The 18,703-nt window shown below is 40.7% G+C and overlaps 1 protein-coding gene across 1 annotated transcript; it reads right to left on the bottom strand.

Annotated features, from left to right (window-relative positions):
- Positions 1–174: 174 nt before the first annotated feature.
- On the bottom strand, positions 175–18,397 carry BLM (BLM RecQ like helicase). The gene is made up of 21 exons (XM_048046330.2): positions 18,182–18,397; positions 17,433–18,085; positions 16,449–16,638; positions 15,875–15,996; positions 14,974–15,106; positions 13,195–13,943; positions 12,069–12,245; positions 11,531–11,649; positions 10,671–10,784; positions 9,836–9,934; positions 9,593–9,741; positions 8,757–8,863; positions 7,923–8,083; positions 7,190–7,385; positions 6,551–6,741; positions 5,560–5,707; positions 4,990–5,189; positions 3,615–3,807; positions 3,163–3,285; positions 1,638–1,845; positions 175–678 (listed from the first exon to the last, which is right to left on the bottom strand). The coding sequence occupies exons 1-21, from the start codon at positions 18,277–18,279 to the stop codon at positions 501–503; spliced, it is 4,308 nt and encodes a 1,435-aa protein (XP_047902287.1). The 5' UTR covers positions 18,280–18,397; the 3' UTR covers positions 175–500.
- Between the last annotated feature and the right edge of the window lie 306 nt (positions 18,398–18,703).

The raw sequence follows: 18,703 nt of genomic DNA, 5'->3' as shown, positions 1-18,703 counted from the left end.
AGCACCTGGCGCTTCAGCAGACATTCCAGCCCCAGTATCTGGGGGGAAAAAAAAGGAAGCTTACAACTGTTAATCATATTTTATGTCAGGTTAACATCCCAAGACTTAAATTTTCAGAACTCCTCTGTTATGTAGCTCTGAATTACTTAGACATCTAGCAAGGGAGAAGAACAGAGGCAACCACATCTCTGGGATTCACCGTTCCAGTAACTGCTTTTGATTTGTGATCTCAAGTGTATCCCAGAGATAGCTTTAATGCAGGCTTACAGGGATTATTTTCCCTGAAACAGTAGGGCATCTAGAACTAGTCAGAACTGATATCTGTTTGTAGCAGAAAAAAGGTCTGAATAAATTTATGAGCTTAAAAATATTTATTTAACACGAACTTTTGGACTTCACAAATGTACAAATCTAAGAAGGTTCAGCAAATCAAATAAAGATTTATAAACAATGATTACAGCTTCATGGCATGCTTTTATACAGTATTTACATTTTCCTAGTTACAATATCGAATATGAAGGCTGAAGGAATTGCCTGTTTTTCGGCTTCGGTGGTGCCATAATCCCCAGCTTTCCAACAGTTCCTTGTGTGGCACCGTAAGATGCTGAGCTGTAGCCAGATGAAGGTGGAGTCTTAGAGTTGGATGGCCTTTTGGTCCTTCGGTACTTGCTGTAACCACTGTAATATTTAGAGAGAAGTTACAGTATTGTGTGTCAAACATTTGGTTTACTTGCCACATTCCCTACCCGTGGTGTATTTATACAGTTGCACACCATGTAAGATTTTCTAGACAACTATATATTTTTTGAACTTTTTTTTTTTAAATAAACATGGCTGCAAGAATACCTTTGAAATGTAAATTTAGTGTAGCTGTTGCTCTGACATCTGCTTAAGGGCAAGAAGCAGCCTGAAATATGAACACAGAATGCTAAACCAACCTAACTCCTATTAATCTAATTAGAGTATCAACATTAAATGACACTTCAGGGTCAACAGCATTTAATGACTAATATTTTAGGTAGATGGAAAGCAGAGGAATAAAACATACTAAGCTGGAACTGCTATTTCCTAAAAAAACAAAGCAAGACAAGCAGAAAAAATAACTGAGTGAGGAAAACGAGTACATAAAAGGAGATATACCTGAAAAAAAAAAAAAAAAAGCAATGGCAGAAAGCAGTGAGTTTCATTCCAGTGCAGTCACATAATCTAATTACAGGCAAATAAGTGTTAGTATGAAAGTACATTGAGAACGTACCTCTAATTTGCCCTGCATATTAAGATTTCAGACAGCGGAAAGGGGCATCATAAAATTAAGCCTTATTTTTGCAGCAAATTCTGCTCCTGCTATAAGCTTTGAAACTTAGCACGTTAGTTTGAGGAATACCAATAGCCCGCCACAGAAATGGCAAAGGTAAGCAAGAGCACGTTGGCAGCAGCAGAAGCAGCATAGTGGTACACCTCCTACTGAGAAGCCTGAAACTGATATTTAATTAATTTTTAAAGTTCAGTATTTGATGAACTAACCTACATATAATCCCATACAATTACTTAAGAAAATGCATTAAGATAACAGTGCAGTTCTGGGATCATCATCACCTCGGGAAAACAAAAGTTACAACTGAGCACAAGCAACATACCCTTTGGGATGAAACTGCTGGCTACCAGCACTGCTTGTCTTTTTCTTCTTGGATTCTCTGAAGTTTGGCGGCCTTTTCCTTTTCCTTCTTTGGTTTGCATTATTGCAAAAATAGCTTGAGGTTGTAACTACATCTCCTGCTTCTTCCTCACTCTCAGGTGTGCCAGTACTCCCCGCAGCTGTGTCCACACTTTGGCAGGCAGCATCTTCTGCAGATAGACGATGAATTAAAACTAACGAAATCAAAACATTGCCTGGGGCAGCCAGAACTGTCAGCTAGAGCACGCTATTTGCGCCAAACTTCTGTCCTTGCCATTCAAATACTTCTTGCACCACAATCCTCCTGGTGATGCTCCAGGCTCAGCTAAAGGCATTTCTCAGGTTGTTGTAAAGCAAAGACAGACAGAAGGCAGTTTTGGTTTAACTCATCATGATTTAAAAAAAAAAAAAAAAAAAGACCAGCCCTATTTTCACTAGCTTGGCTTCTTTTCTGAACTACTTTGGTAGCACCAAGCTTTCTGCCTTTACGCTCTTTTCCCTGTGTCAGCTGGAAAGAATTATGGAATATACCATAAATAATACACTGAAATACAGCACTTGTTTTTAAAACAGCACCAGGAGACACTGAAAGGCTCAGACAGCTCAGAGTTCCTCCTCAATCCGTTGTAAGCGAGAAGGACATGATTCTTTGCACAGGCAGTCAAATGAAACACTTAAGTGAGGTTTGTAGACATGAATTTATTCACATTGCAGCATATGAAAACACAGCCTCCTTAAACAAAACTATGAATCGCTTTTAAACTGATGGCCAAGCTATATAAAATATTCTAATTACAACACAGGCTACATGCTACGCTCGTGACACTGCCAGATTTACTAGTCTCATGGCTTAATTCTCCCCTGAGCTGAACTCTGTGTATAAGGTTAAAAGCTGTAAAAAGGGACTGTAAAATACTGGCATACTGACTTGCTTGCCTTTTTTTTTTTTTGCCCCCTCCATCTAGTTTTGAAAGTTCTTCGCATTTCAGCAGGAGCTAGTCAGTGTAGACTTGGACTTGCTGATCTCAGTTACTATGAAAAATAAAAGGCAGTAGTTATTGATGGTCTGCCAGGCTACGGCACTACCCAATACATAGTAGATTCAGATGGAAAAATATGCGGGGGGGGGGGGGGGGGGGGGGGGGGGGGGGGGGGGGCAAGATTTTTAACCTGAATGCCCTGAACTCTCTGTCTAAGTATATTACATAAACCCCAATAACTAACAGGGAAGGAGCGCAGCAATATGTTTAGTCTTTCTTTTCCTTTTTCAGTCTGTCAGAACTATGCTGAATTTAACCAGTGAGAAGACAGCAAAGACCTTTGTACGTTCTGAGAATGTGAAATTGCTCCCTTTTTTGTAATCATTAAACTCCAAGAAACAGTGATTGTGTTTAAAACCAGGTGACTTTTCACGGGAACTTCTTATATAGAGAAGGAGGGAAAAGGATTATATTGGAACACACATTTACATGCAAAGAATACTAAACCTGGTATGGTCCATTCAGAGTACTTATCCATCACTTTAATTATTTCTGCGCCATATTTTTCCAGTTTATCTTCTGTGACTCCATCTATCTGCAGCAAAACCTCCACATCGGAAGACAAGGTTTCTGTAAGGTAACAAGGTACCAGTTAGACACATCGAAGTAACTTCTTAAGGTAGAACATTCTGGAGGAAATCCATCCCTTTTAGTGCCACAGTGTCCACTAATTCCCCAGGGAAGCAAGCCTTTTTTTCTATACAGATTTACTCCCAGCTGTTTAGTACACACCAGGGGAATGTATGCTGTATATGCTACTTGCATGGGATTCACTCAGCTGCGTATAGGTAAAGCGTCTCTCTCCAAACTTTAGGAAACTATAGATTTTCTCTCAGAAAAGGCTACAGTTGCACATGCAGTCTACTGCCTACAGGGGGTTAATGAACAGTTGACATTACCTGCTATTTTCTTTAGAGTTGAAGTACTGAAAATATTGAAGTAATGCACATCAAAGACTTTCCCAAGAGTTTTGCACATGTCTGTAAGTTCGCTGAGGCACTTTTTAACCATCTCTTCCCGCTGTGACATTTTTGTCACAGAAGCCCTTTGTTTTCTAATGGCACTGGCACTTTCAGTTTCATGAAATTCCACCTGTTAAGATAAGCCAATCGATAACTTCTGTCAGGGGAGCTGCTGCAGAGTAGTCATTAGAGCATAGATTGGTAACGCAGAAGAACAGTGAAAGAAACCAAAAGTATTCTCTGATGGACCAAAAAAAGCTGTTTACCCAGTACACACTTTTACAGTGATCTTTTTTACAGGCCAGTTGTTAAAGCACCCATTCTCAACCACCTGTAAGTTTCTTCTACAAAGAACAAGCAAAGCAAGTATACACAACACAGGAAAAAGCCCTGTGAAACCAACATGCAGCTAGCTTTAAACAGAGGTCACTAGGTCTATTGCTGAGGGCTCTTCTCCAAACACAGCACTAATGCAGAGGAGGTACTGCCTCAAGCAATTCTGAGACTGGTTTCATGACCTTCTTGGAGGAGTGCATTTTATTTCAGACAGCATCAATGGCTGGAAAAAAATAGAGCATAAAATGCAGAATAAAGTAGTGCTGTTCCTTTTTATTTTTCTTCCTCCTTAGCTAGCACTTTCTGTGTCGGTCAGTATCACAGAACGGCTGAGGTTGGAAGGGACCTCTGGAGACCATCTGGTCCAGTCCCCAAGCTCAAACAGGGCCACCAGGAGCAGGTTGCCCTGGACCACATCCCCCTGACTTCTGTAGGTCTTCAACGAGGAGACTTCACAAGCTTTCTGGGCAACCCATTCCACTACTCAGTCACCTCCCCAGTAAGGAAGTGCTTCCTGATGATTAGACGGAACCTCTTGTGTTTCAGTTTGTGCCCACTGCCTCCTCCTGGCCCTGGGCCCTACTGAGAGGAGCCTTGCTCTGTCCTCTTTGCACCCTCCCTTCAAGTATAGACATTAATAAGATCCCTTCCGAGCCTCCTCTTCTCCAGGCTGAACAGTCCCAAAATCTTGCATTCTTGTCATGATGGAATCAAGCAGAAGGAGAATGAACAGAAAGATTTAACCCTCTCCAGTACTCTCAAACTCACCTTTTGCTTCACGACATTACTATTAGAACACTGGACTACAGGTCATGATTGTCAGATTCTGCTCCATGAATTTACTAAAGATCAGTTACTGTATTTCAGTCGGTACTCAAACTATGTTAAAAAAAAAAAAACACAAGGTATATGCTGCACAAAAACTGTAGCATATTCCTTAAAACAGTACGTTCAAGGGAAAAAAATTGTTACTCACCTGTAGTGATCCATTTAGCACAGCCTGCGCTCGCTCTCCTAGAATTACATAAGCTACGGCTTGGTCATTAGCTGTAATATACAAGTCTTCATCCAGAATCTTGTCCAATACCAGTTTTCTAAATAGTCTTTCAACATTATGCCTTGAGTAGGCAGCCCCCTTCCCAAATATTCCAGACTGAATCTTCGCACTCTTTGTACCTGTGCAACAGAAGTCAGAGGATTAGCCTGCAATTAGAGAGCCTTTGCAGGTATGTGTTTAGAAACACATCGAAGACTCCCAGGAGTATTCCGTGGTTTGAGCGCGTATGCACACACACACAGCATGCAAGTACCAGAAAGTCCAAGCACCAGCAGAAAACTAATATTATCATTATAGCAACCTGAAAGAGATTAAAGCTTTAGTCTCATTTATTTTCAATCATTTAACCATCAAGAGATTACTGGGAAGAATAATTTTGCCAAATATATGTTATTTTAAACCACTGCTGATATTACAAAGACCTCCTGATACTCAGGAGTTTATGCACCGTGTATATTTAGGTGTTGTTTCTGGAAAAACAATACTTACCTAAGAAAATGTCTACCATCATATTCAATGTGTATCTTCCAGAACCTGCATTTCTCCTTGCATTTATTCCTCTCATCTCTCCGCAATGTTGCTGTACAAATCTTATAATGCTTTTCACTTCATCGGTTACATTTCTTGATTTGTAATCCTATTAAAATAGACTTGATTAGGAAACAACTGGATGTGGTTCTATCCTAATGCAAGTTGTGTTACTGACAACCTTGTTTTTCATTATTGAGCTTTTTCCAGTCATGAATTCATTTTGTCCCAAACACGAAAATAGTGATTTGCTAGTTAGTACAGCAACAGTGATATAGTCACAGGTTAGATATTACTCTGAAAAATGCAAGACAAAAGACATACCAACTGACTGTATCTAACCTTTAGTGTGTTAATTCTACACAGAGAGCTGGAAGATTGCTGAGTCTGTACCGATGATCAAGGTAAGTTGTTCGTAAAGCATTCCCGTAATTTTTTGCTGCCATGCACTAGAAGTTACACTTCCTACACACATTAAAATGAGAAGGCTGGACAAAATCTGCATTATTCTAGTCAATTTTTGTTACAATCACAGACGTATTATTTTCTATGATTTTATGTATAGGGTAGTGCTACAAACATTGGCTTGAGAAGCAACATCATCAGATAGAGCCATCATAGCCATTCATAGCCAACATCAGAGCCACTCCAGTTGATCTTATATTAGTTCCTGTCTCCAATGAGCACAGTGGCCAAAAAGCAACACTAAGGGACATCCTTATACCTCACTAGTCACCCCGGGCCAAAACAACAGCATAAGTCCATGGATAGTTTACATAATTATACTCTCGTTTAAACCCTGAAAACAATTCAAAGCATCCAGCATCACAAAACTACAAGGCATCTTACTCATTTTCTCTATTTACCTTCCCAAGTGTAATGTTACCATTTTTCAAATGCAGCAAAATACAAAATCAGTTTAACAGCACTATAAATAAGAACTGATTTTTACCTTCTTTCTACTGCAGTTATCACAAATTACTTCTGGGTGATCTTTACAAAAGTTAGGATTAAAATTAGTTTCCCCGAAGTAGGCCAAAAGCTGAATTCTCCGGCAATCAACTACGTTCTCACAGTAATGAACCATACTGTACAGGTTGTTAAAGTGGGTTTCTCTCGTGTGAATGTTTCCGTCTTTCTCCACTGAAATGCAATAAGTTCAATCATATTTGTTTTATCTTCACTTCTGTCTTTTTACGTATTATCAGATAGACAAAATGACAAAACATAATATTCTGTTGCTTAAAAAAGGACAAGTACTTTAGTACAGAACTAACCTAAACCAGATTTTACCTCTCAAGCTTTAAAGGATGGGAAAAAAATCTATAATGATAAAAATCAAGAGATGAATACATATAAAGAAAAATGGCTTTGACTAGAATTAAGCATAAGTAACAAAAATCTTTCACGATAGAAAATCATTCAGGTAAATAATAAAACAAAGGTGCACAGTTCTCCCATCTTTGCAATACCATACACCACTTCACTTCTAAGTGAGAAAATAACCCAGTCTAACTGAAACAGAAACCAGCAACTACATGACTTTTTTACTATTGTCTCAATTAAGCTACAGATACAAAAAATCACTTACTTAGTATTAGCCTTCTAAGTCTGGTTACATCACTGTAGCTGTAGAAGAGCAGACAGTGAGACATTTCACCATCTCGTCCGGCCCTGCCAGACTCCTGATAGTAACCTTCTACAGATTTAGGAAGGGAAGCATGGATAACATATCGTACATCAGGTTTATCTATTCCCATTCCAAAGGCGATTGTTGCACATATAACCTAGAAGAAATCACACTGTGTTATGCAGAGTTACGAAAACCATTCATGCAGTACTCTGCACCAAAAACAGGCATGTTATCAGGCTTATGAAATTATGCAGAACAGAGAATTTCAACTGGAACCCTGCAAGACAAGTACAGAACAGTAAAAGCCCCTCTCTCCTTCTTTTAGGAGACCTTTTTGCCATAGAGGGAAAACTCCAAATTTGAGAATCTCAAGATACAATTCAGCAAGAGTGCCTAGGGCTGTTTCAGAAGCCTTGCACAGCTCAGTTCCTTATTCCTGGAGCATCATACCTTGGTGCAGTACTGAGGTCTTTGATTTGTAAAAGTCACAATGAAAAGAAGACTGACAGGTTTGGGCAGATCTCTTATGATCAGTTATTTAACCCTGCATCTGATTTTGCAATAATGTTACACAACTTTGTTTTCCTTTACTAGGCCAAGAGCAATACAAGTGCTCTAAATTCTTCCGCTAAATACTTTCCTCTAAATACTTCCTTCCCCTCCACTTTTTTTTTTTTTTTTTTTTTTTTACCTGGCATCCTTCTTGATTAATCCACTTCTTTTGCACAAGATCTCTGTTGGAGTCAGGGAGGCCAGCATGATAGGCAAGCGCAGAAAGACCTTCCTTCTGCAGAATGGCTGCAGTCGTGTCACATTCGTGACGTGAAAGGCAGTAAATTATTCCAGAGTCATCTGCGAATATAAGAGATGTGCTAGAATAAAGCAGGTGACAGGGAATAAAGCTGTAACAGTCATACCTGTGTCAAGACAATACCGCATTACACTTACCCATTTTTCCCCTATTGGAATCAACGTAACTGCTCAATAAAGCAAAGTAAGTTTGTTAATATCAGATGGTTTAGTTAGTTTCTCCTCATTCAATTCCTCACTTATTTACTAGCTTACAGCACTAGAGAAGCTATGAAGGGAGCTCTGTGTAGTCAACTTCCAACAGCAGGAGGTGCAGGACTCCAAAATGAGAGCACAGGCAGATATGGCTCACAAAAGATATAATTAAGGGCAACCACAGATAAGCACAGACAAACAGAATTAAACTATTAAAACTGTATGGGTATTAGATGACACTAAAAGGTCTGGCAACCTCCAGATAGATTACTCAGAGCACTACCATAATTTCCTTTTTCGTCTTATCTTGAACTCTTAAGTTTAGGATGCCTGCAAATCTGATTCTTATTATCAGCAATATTTTTTCTCCTACTTGTTGTTTCTGTAAATGTACCAGTAGCTTGAAAAAGGCACAAGGCTTTTTTTTTTTTTAATATATATAGTATTGTGAGATAGGAAAAGCTTTTATAAAGTAGTTCATAAAAATGCATAGAAGCACACTACATTGCTCAGTACTCACGTGGATGATATTTTTTAATCCATTCCAAGCAATCCATTGCCACCCTCTTTGGCTTCTTGGGCAATACATCATATTTCAAGTTATGCCTGTTGAAGCTCATTGTAAACCTAAAACCAAGACATCTTATTGGTACTCAATTTTATGAGTGCAGTAGTCCGTTCAACAAGCTAGGAATTGACTGGAATGTCTCAAATTCAAGTCATTACTACTAGTCCTGTGCTACCTGCACAGGAATTACTGTTCTACTATCCTCACTAAGATTCACACCACTCACACTTTGGGTCTAAAATTTCTGTTTTTCCTGTGGCTGGAAAATAAAGAAAGCTACCTTGCACTGCTGAAGTCAGCATGGAAGAAATGCTTGTCATTCTAACATTCACACAGATTTCTAAATTTTTTTTCAAAAAATTCAACAAAACAGTATTTCTAAAATCAAAAAAAAAAGTCAGAGTGCTTTACTTTTCCACCAGGTACACTGAAAATGTTAAAATGTGATCCAGACCCAACAGTAACTCATAATCTAAGTTACTGCCAATGTCAACTAAAAAAAACTTCCTGCTTTTGGATTTTCCAGCACTCTCATGAAAAGCACTCTAAAATGTAACTTGCACACTTACAGCTTCCTTAATCAAGCAAGGAAGAGTTTGGCAAGATTTCTTATTATTTTAATAATCTGCATTTAAGTCTGATTAAATGAGAATGCATGCGTGGAATTTAATCTGATACATCTATGTAAGTGTTTCAGATGGACCTCTAATGCATTTCTTGCTTTCCTAAGTTTTCCATTCAAACGTTCTGCAGCTCAAATTGTTTCAGGAAACTGCTGGACAACTTACACTTGTGGTCTTAGCATCTCAAGCTGATTCTGAATATCCTTTTGCACTCTTGGGTTAGCAGTGGCAGTAAGAGCCATCATAGGAACAGAGCGAAACTTCTTGCGGAGCATGTTCAGTCGTTTGTAGTCTTTTCGAAAATCATGACCCCACTAGTTTAAAAAAAAAAAAAGAAAAAGAAAAATAACTGAGTACGATGCTCCAACTAAGTTTTTGCCATTGTGAAAAACAAATCAAGGTTTTCACCTGGCTGACACAGTGGGCCTCATCAATGACAAAACGTGCTAGGAGTTTCCGGTTGTAAAGATTTTCCAGGGCTGACATCAGTCGGTTGCTTGCACAGACCTAGGTAAACACCCACCAGTGGCATTAGAAAGCAAACAACCAAAGCCAAGTGTCACCCTAGCTAAGACTGCAGAAACAATTGTTCTGTACAGCCAAGTTCATCTGGACTGCACAGGTAAAGCCTGAAGGCATAAAGGTGATGGCAATCACCTTGATTTTAATTGACAATGAAGCAGCTGATGTGGGATTGCCACAAAGCTCTAGGATCAGCTACCCAGAGGTCCAATAATCTGATTGAATTTAAATGACTTATGTCATAGAAGACAGGGAAAGGCAAAGCTGTAGGAAGAAACATTCAGCACACTAAGTAGTCCCCTCTCGCAATGCTCTTGTGGAATATCATTTTTAAAGGCAGCATACAATTAACTACAAGACAGTCTTTTGACAGTCACCTGCCAACTTGGTAGTTACATGTTCCTACCCTGTAGTATCCTGTTCAGAGTAGCCTAGATTCCGACAGCCACTAGTACATGCTATGATATATTGAAGATGATACAAATGGCGTTTTTGCTTTAAGAGTTTAAATTTTGCAGACATTACGCTCAGTTCTCATTCTTGGTTAATTACTGACTGAACGTAGTTGCATCCATATAGAGACTTACTGAATTCTATTAAAGTATTTCACACTTTTTTTTTTTCCAAGAAGCCTACTCTAAGTTCTATGTTTCCCCTTTATTCTTATAGCAATCCTCCTCTTGTTGCCTCCAGGACTTTACAATTCAGATCGAGTACAAACCTTCTCAGGGGTAACATACAGAAGTTTTATTACAGGATCTTTTTTTGACAATTGCATATATATGTTCGAAGCATCAGTATCTGTTCTATCACCAGTCAGGTATGTTGCAGCAATCTGTAAAAAAATAAATATGTATATTAAGTTTTAATGTGTGCAAAATGAAAGTATCCTCAAATGCTAGTCCTATAACTGGTTATAAAGCAGGTAAAAAGTATATCCATTTACTACCCTTAGCGAACATTACACAAGAAAGCATTGAAAATGTTATTACAGACAGCATTTGAATCCCTGCTGTACAGGAGCCATTGCATTATCTTTCTGATGATAAAGCCAAAGGATTATAAACCAAATTCTATTCTTCTGCTCCCAATTCTACCAACAAACAGCTGACTTAGAGGGTACATCTACTTTCTTTCAACTCTTTCCAGTAAAGAAAACAGACGTGATACTTTTCACTTACTTTTTTTTTTTGTCTAAATATTACTTATCCAGAAATGATTAGCATCTTCAGAACCCTCTTACCTCAGGAATTATTAGTGCTCGCTTCTTCTACCGTCCCAGACTACTTCTATTTACTTGTCTAAACACTACTCTTAGAATCTGAGAATCAGGTACATCTTCTTGAAAACTAAGCTTGAACAACAAATACGTGAGCATCAATAAACTGATGAGTTAGACTGCACATATATTCTAGCTCATCTAATGTAGATCTTCCTAGACAACTTTAAGAGGTGTGCCTTCACAGCTTACGTCTAATTATTTTTTGGAGTTTATATCTGAGACACACAAGATTTATTGTAATATTTCAGATTTCTAGTGCACTTATCTGCAGTTTAACTAAATAACTTGTTTGAACTTACATCTAAAGTATTCAGCTTCTGAACTTGATCTATTATCAGCGATCTCAGCGGAGAAATAACAATAGTGACTCCAGCGGAGACACAAGCAGGTAATTGGTAGCACAAACTTTTACCACCACCTGTAAGAATTAAACAGTGTGCAACAAATATTAGGTATCTAGAGGAAAGGGAGACAAGGCAGAGAAAGCGCAGAAGAAAACAGTCCTATTTCTTACTTTCCATTTAACAGTGCTTTAAGAAACAAACTTTTACCAATGAGTCTTCAAGATGCTACCTTCAGGTAAAGGAAGAGTTGTCACGTGAAACATTATGGAAGAGCGAAATCTAATCACCTTATTCAAAATACCCAAGCGCATTCAAAATTCCAGAAATCCTGTCGCTACAGAATTCAAGCAGCACAATTTAGCAAGACCTCCATAAAGGCACAGAGAAAGAATAGTTTGTCATGAGCCTTGCAGAAGGAACTACAGATCTTTATTTCTCGAATGCATGTCAGATCTCAAAAGCCTGTAGCCGTGTGATGTTTGTAGATACATACCAGTGGGCATTAAGATGAAACAATCTTCTCCCAGAAGAGCAGCATTGATGGCCTCCAGCTGATTCGTCCGGAAAGTGTGCAAACCAAACTTTCTGTGAAATATAGTCATCATTTCTTCAGAGTGGGAAAATTTCATACCCCTGAAACGTTCTAGTGCGGGGTTATTAACCAGTGGCTCTAGTAGACAGAGAAAATGTTCTTAAAATAAGTTCCAATACCAAATTGTACTTTACCTCTTTCAACACAGAACTCCGTTGGTGTAACAGATTGCCTAGCGAACACTTCAACTCCTTAAACCTTTTAAACTAAAATCGTAAGTTAATATAAATAAATGAAGATGCATACAACTAGAATTTAAGGCTGGCTAAAGTATGAATTTTGATTATACACTAATCTCTGATTTTTTTTTAAACAAACTTGCCCGCAACTGTATAAAATGCATAATCTTATGCTGTAAAACTTTATCTTTGCCACAAAACTATTAGCACTCTCCCTGTATTTAACTAGTGCTACTTAGAAGCCAGCTGCATCAGCAGCAGAGAAGTGTGCCTACTCAGACAGTAAACCTGCAGTCAGAACACCTCTCAGCATGGTTAGGTCTTCAAAAACAACTGCTTGAGTAAGCTTACAGCATGATAAAAGCCTGCATGACTTAAAAACACCTCTGCTTTCACCTCCCCGTTCCTGCAAGAACTGGTAATACTGACCTACACTCGTGCACCAGAGGGGTTAGGTTTACTTCAACAAGTACCCAAATTTGAATGTTTTGTATAAGCAGCTAAGACTATTGTATGGCTTTGAATTAACAACTGCAGAGTCATCATTTAATTAAACCACAGAAGCATTCCAGTTTCCAATTTTAGCAGCTTCATCTCCCCAGCACTTCATCTCCCCAGCAGTCTGTAACCTACATGGCAAATAAATATTCAAATTTGGCAACACTCTGAGGAGAAAAAGAGAGGAGAAAGATTCTGCAGTGTCATCTTTACAAAGAGAAGTAAAAACAAATTTCCATATGACCAAAAAGGCACTGATGTCATCTACAGTAAATTACTTGGTCTTAGACTTAGCATAAATACACACAAATTAAAAAGGAAAAACAGTAATCCTCATTCGCATAATTTACCTGTTTGGTTCTTTGTTGCAGTCAAGCAGCTTGATTTTGGAGCAACAGGATTCGATACAGGAGGAGATCCTTTGGCTGCTGAGATGATCTTTGAGAGCAGGGACCTGGCAGGTGGCCCCTCCCTGACCGGCTGATACAATGGCGCAGATGGTGTCTCAGGTGCCGAAACAGTCACTGAATTCTCCCAGCCCTCATCAAAATCATCAATATCAAAATTATCGAGATCAAAGTCTGTATCGTTTACATCTAAACAGTCTGATGCAGCAGTGCCAGCAGGGGCTTTGCTCGGAACTTTCATGGCAGTGCTCGTAATGGGCCTCTCCGGAAGATGCCAGCGTTCACCGTTTCTCACCGCTGTTTTTTCACACCAGCTGTTGTTGAAAGACATCTCCGAAGGATGGCTGAGAGACGTTCTGTCTTTGCTGTTCACCTTGGAAGAAGAAAGTTCTGCAGTTTCTAGGCAGATGACCTCCTGAACATTTTGCTTCGAAACATAAGAGGTATCCAAGTCATCAAGTGTTTGATCATTTTCTGTAGAAAAATTGCTTAAATTAACAGTCCCGGAAAGCTTAGATGAAAGATTTGTAGATTTTGGTGAGTTTCTGACAAAACTCCTATTTGGGCCAGAACACAAAGCAGTACCAGAACGCACAGAGGAGTCTTGTTGCACACATGCCTTCCCATCTCTAGGAAAAATGTTGTTTGTGCTTCTTGCCTTCAAAGTGACAGAACTAGCTAACAATTTTCTCCTGGAAGAGATGGCAAGGGAAGGAAGAATGAAAATGAATATTTAAATCACAAGCAATGATATATCACTTTCTACAACATACATTAAACATTTGTCTTTTTCTTCCTAATTAAAATATTAACATATGGTGGTTACATTGTTTTTTGTGTCCAACACAGGACATTACAACTCAATATTTTAAAAATATTTCAAACAAATCTAGGGAAGAGAGAATAATACCAGAACTCAGTTGAACACAGTAATTGCAAAATCAATATGCGTTCACCACAAGTATTAAAATAAAGGAATTCTTAATAGTGAAGAACTGATTCAGGCAACACAGAGCATAAAGTTCTTAAAGGCACAAACCCAAAGTTAAAGAAGTAAAAAATACGCTTGAAACAAATTATGTTTTTCTGTACTTTCTGAAGACTATCACTGACTACAGTAATAATAGAAAAAAATAGTTTTACCAAGAATGTTTAGAAAAAGCACTGTTTCAGCCCAATAAAGACACAAACCAAAATGCCAGATCTCAGTATTTTGTCTATGTACAGTGTCACCAAATTATACGGGAGGAGGCAGCCTGTAGTAGCAATACTCAAACTGAAAGATGACAGGTATGCAGATACTGGTAGAAGTCACAAATCGTTATTGTCAGGGATGGTGAGTCTCACAGAGAGAACATTAAATTAACGCCTCAGGTTACAAGAAATCAGGATGACACTTAGCAGATTATATCGCACCACTCTGCTTCTTCAGAAGCACCTGGTGATAGTTACCTTCCAGAAAAAAGAAACAGCACTACCTGTGCCTCAGGTTGAACATGGAATCAGATTCTTTCTTCTGAAAGTATTAACAATTCCAGGATTCTGCCAGAAAGTCTTCGGATTCTTTGTCTAAAACTTTATTTGGTCAGTTATTTTAGGCTTTTTATTAAAAAAAAAAAACAACTTTCTGTATCATGTTTTCAGTGTGATGGAGACACCTAGAGGCACGATATGGTTTCATACAGAACTTGGCAATAAGAAATACTACTTATTAAAATGTACCGGAGATCCCTTTGCTGAAGCAGTTCTTTTGCACACGACAGCGACTTAAGCTCATGAATAGGAATGGCATCTACCAGCTTACAAATATCATCCATGACGCTGTAAAGTTCCTGTTCCAAATGCGGGCCTTCATCTGCAAGACAGAGCTTATTTCAGCAAAGAGTAACACTATTTTTTATTGGAATGAAGTAACAAGAGGATCTCACTTTCTCTCCCAAAAGACAGAACACATCGTGTAAGTCTAAATAGTTTGCTTTTGATATATTTTAATAGCCCATTGGCATAAAGAAACTGCATTCACAAACTGCATTCTCTGTAAAAATACTGTTAAAATACGAACAAAGACACTACTTTGGCATTTATAAACAAAATTTTACATGACACTGGTACGGTCATAGTGTATTATAGCACAAACTGCATTTTTATGAATCTTGAGAGTAAAATCTGAATCTGCAGCTGTAGAACCATGTTGTTCTACACCTATACTCGGTAACTTTCTATTCTGCAAGTTCAACTCAGAAACCTATTACCTCAGTAGTTTCCAAAGTCAGCATCTGTAGGAATCAAACGGAAGAACTAAACCAGCTCAAACTTAGTGATGCATCTTTCTGTCATAGTGGACTTCGAGAACTGTTTAGTAGATGCGTGCTTTTAAGATCTGAAAAGGAGTTCTGAGCAGTAACCCAAGCTGGTGCTGACAAACCCAGAATCAACACAATTCTGAATCTACACGACTTATGCAACATCTGAAAATTCTCTACAAGACTCTGTTCCATACTTCCTCGTCCTCATCAGTTGTTATTAGAAAAAGCTCTCAGATTACATGGGATACATCGGAGAACAAGAAGTTGCAAACCATCACCAAAACCGAATGCATAAAATTTCAAATTATTTCACGTACCTGCATCCTCTGCCCTAGAATCACTTGCAGCAACAGGCTGTTTTGCTGTAATCTTCTCAGGCTTAGACTCAATGCCATTTGCTGTTGATCTTCCACCAGTAGGAGATTCTTTGAAAATATTACTAACGTTAAAACAAAAAGTCATTAAAATACAGAAACGCATTGGATTTACAGACATCTTACAAAAAATCCATAAAAGAACTTAATCTTTTGGACTAGCAGCATTTGAGAAAAAAGATAAATTTCTCATCTAAGTAACATCAGTAAGCTAACACCTAACTGTTATGTGCCAATTTGTAGAGATTTGTTTCAATAATTTTTTTTCCCTCTCACTATGACGGGAAAAATAACTCTGCTTTTTCTGAAGCAAAAGCCACATTTGTTATGACCAATGTGTAAGGTGTTTCAGAAGACATTAATAGCAGCTGTCAACTGCTAACCTGCCAAGCCAGAAGCAGTCAAAACCAACTCAAACGGTAACTTTTTAACAAGCGCTAGTTTCATATCTTTTTTTTGTTAGTTTTTAAAAAATCATCCTAACAACAGACAGCTTTGTCTATTAGCTTTGTTTTACCTAATGCTTTTTACAGATGGTGAGAAGGAAGGCAGCTCTTCTTCAGGGGAAGGTGGAACTACATCTAAGTAATCATCCTCTTCAAGCTCAATGTTTGCTAACAGCTCGTTGCTGATCTCATCCGTCTCTGGTTGGCTGTTTTTCTCACCGTTGCTTAGCTTCTGGCTTCCACCACTTTTATCAGTGGTAGCTGAAAGAGAAGTGTATTGATATTGTTGGGCAACACTGAAAACTCTTTCTGGTATAAACAGAAACACAACGGAATAGAGGAAAAAACTATTAGCCGTATTTCAAAACAATAGATTAATATAGTTTCTGACTTTTAAACAGCAAAGAAATAAATTGTCAGGAAACAGTGTTCAGTGTTAATCACTTGCATCAAGATGTTAATTTCACAAATAAGGACCAAAAGTTTCAAACCATAACAACTAAGAAACTTAAAACAGAAAAGCTAAGTGAAGCAGAGAGCTGCCAAAGATGCATACTGACTGACGGCCGTGAACTTTTTGGTCATAATTGATGTGTGGTTGTTTTTTTCATTTGTTTGCTTGTTTTTAAAAATCAGTACAGATCTTTTTCTGATTTAATATTTCTCATTGTTTCATTTAGGCATAAGTTGATTTTAGATCTCTTTTGTTTGAATTATAAAACTGTCTTATTTTTTTTTTCCCCCTGTAACATCTCTGCAGATTATTGGTACATATTTCTGGAATGCCATCTGGAAAGACTTGCACCTCCAACGGTACCATGCTACCTGCTGCTGCAGAGACAGTTCTCCACTATCTGCAACACCGCACATTTGCAAAGCACAGTTACCAACATGAAATCCACGTACCTAAGACTGCTGTCAGATAGGTGTGTGCAGCTCCCTCTGATTTCATTGAGAGCTCGCAAGATCTATATTTCTGAAAAGCGAAGTGTTCAGGTGTGCAAACGCAAACACGTTTTATTCTAGTTCATCGATGCTTTAAACTGACCCCTTACCTGTGCGAGCCTCTTCCCTCTCATCATCCAAAGTCACGTCAGTAGTTAAATTCTCCCGAAGATCCTCGCCCACAACCTTGTCGCTGCCACAGTGGACCGAGTCCCCGAGACAGATGACAGACCCTTGGGATGAGGGCTGCTCTTCCTCAGCGGGAGGCGTTCCTTTAGGCTCCCCAGCGCCAGGTTCTGGGGACGCTGCGTCGCCATTCACGGTCTCGGGCAGCTTATCGACACGGGAGCTCGGTCTCTGGGGAGCCTTGCAGGCGGCCCTCTGGCCTTTGGGGGACAAAACGGCTGGTTTGGTGAATCTCTTCTCGATGCCCGACAGGTCGAAGTCGTCCATATCGTCCCACTCATCGTCCGCGGCGACGGGGGGGCCCCCGAGCGGAGCGGGACCCCCAGCCCGGCCGGGAGCGGCCAGCGGCCTCCTGCCGGCCCCGACCGGCTCCTGAGCAGGGCGCCGGGACGCCGGGCAGGGACCGGGGCAGAGCGCGGCGGGGGCCGTGCTCGGGCCGCAGCCCCCCGCCGGGAAGGGCTCCGCGGGCCTCCTGCGCTGCCCGCCGGCCGGCGCCGCGTTCACGTCCTTGTCCCGCAGCGCCGAGCTCCCGCTGCGCTCCCTGCCGCACGGGGCGGGCTTCTTGAACGTGAAGCCCCTGGAAGAGAGGCGAAGGGCGGGCGGTCAGCCAGCCGGTCACCCAGCCCGGTCGGTCACCCAGCCCGGCGGCCCCCCGCCGCCCCCCGGTACTCACCCGGGCCGGCTCCGCGCGGGCGGCGGCTTGCTGAGGGCGCCGCGGGCCGAGTGCAGCTGCAGCTGCTCCCAGAGGTTGTTGTGCGGCATGGCCGCCATGACAGGACCGGGCGGCACCGGGCGGTGCCTCGCCTCGCCTCACCGCCCCTCGCCTCGCCTCGCCTCACCGCCCCTCGCCTCACCGCGCCGCCCCCCGCCGCCCCTCACCGCCCGCTCCCGCCGCGCCGCGCGCGCCCCGTCCCTCGCGCCCTTCGCATTGGGCGCGCAGCCGCCGCCCGCCTCCCCATTGGACGGGAGCGGGGGGCCGGAAGTGACGACACGGCGGTTCCGTCTCCATGGCGAGGGGATCTCGCCCCGCCCCCCGCCCGCCTCCCCCACAAAATGGCGGCGCCGGGCGAGGGGGCCGCGGCCCCCGTGGTTTTGGTAACCCCTGCGCGGAGCCCGTCGGAGTGACGGGGCCCTTTATTTTTTGTTTGTTTTTCAACCACGTTCAATCCATGTTCATGATCAGAAAGCAGCGCTT

The sequence above is a fragment of the Anser cygnoides genome, chromosome 11 (assembly GCF_040182565.1).
Source record: "Anser cygnoides isolate HZ-2024a breed goose chromosome 11, Taihu_goose_T2T_genome, whole genome shotgun sequence".
NCBI lineage: Eukaryota > Metazoa > Chordata > Aves > Anseriformes > Anatidae > Anser > Anser cygnoides.
Note: the sequence above shows the minus strand (reverse complement) of the source record. Positions and strands in the feature narration are given on the sequence as shown.

Coding starts and splice junctions, on each gene's coding strand:
- BLM (XM_048046330.2), bottom strand. CDS start 18,279: ATGGCGGCCATGCCGCACAACAACCTCTGGGAGCAGCTGCAGCTGCAC. Junction 13,944..14,973: donor CTTCAGCAAAGGGATCTCCG/GTACATTTTAAT, acceptor CATCTCTTCCAG/GAGAAAATTGTTAGCTAGTT. Junction 3,808..4,989: donor TGCTAAATGGATCACTACAG/GTGAGTAACAAT, acceptor TTATCTTAACAG/GTGGAATTTCATGAAACTGA.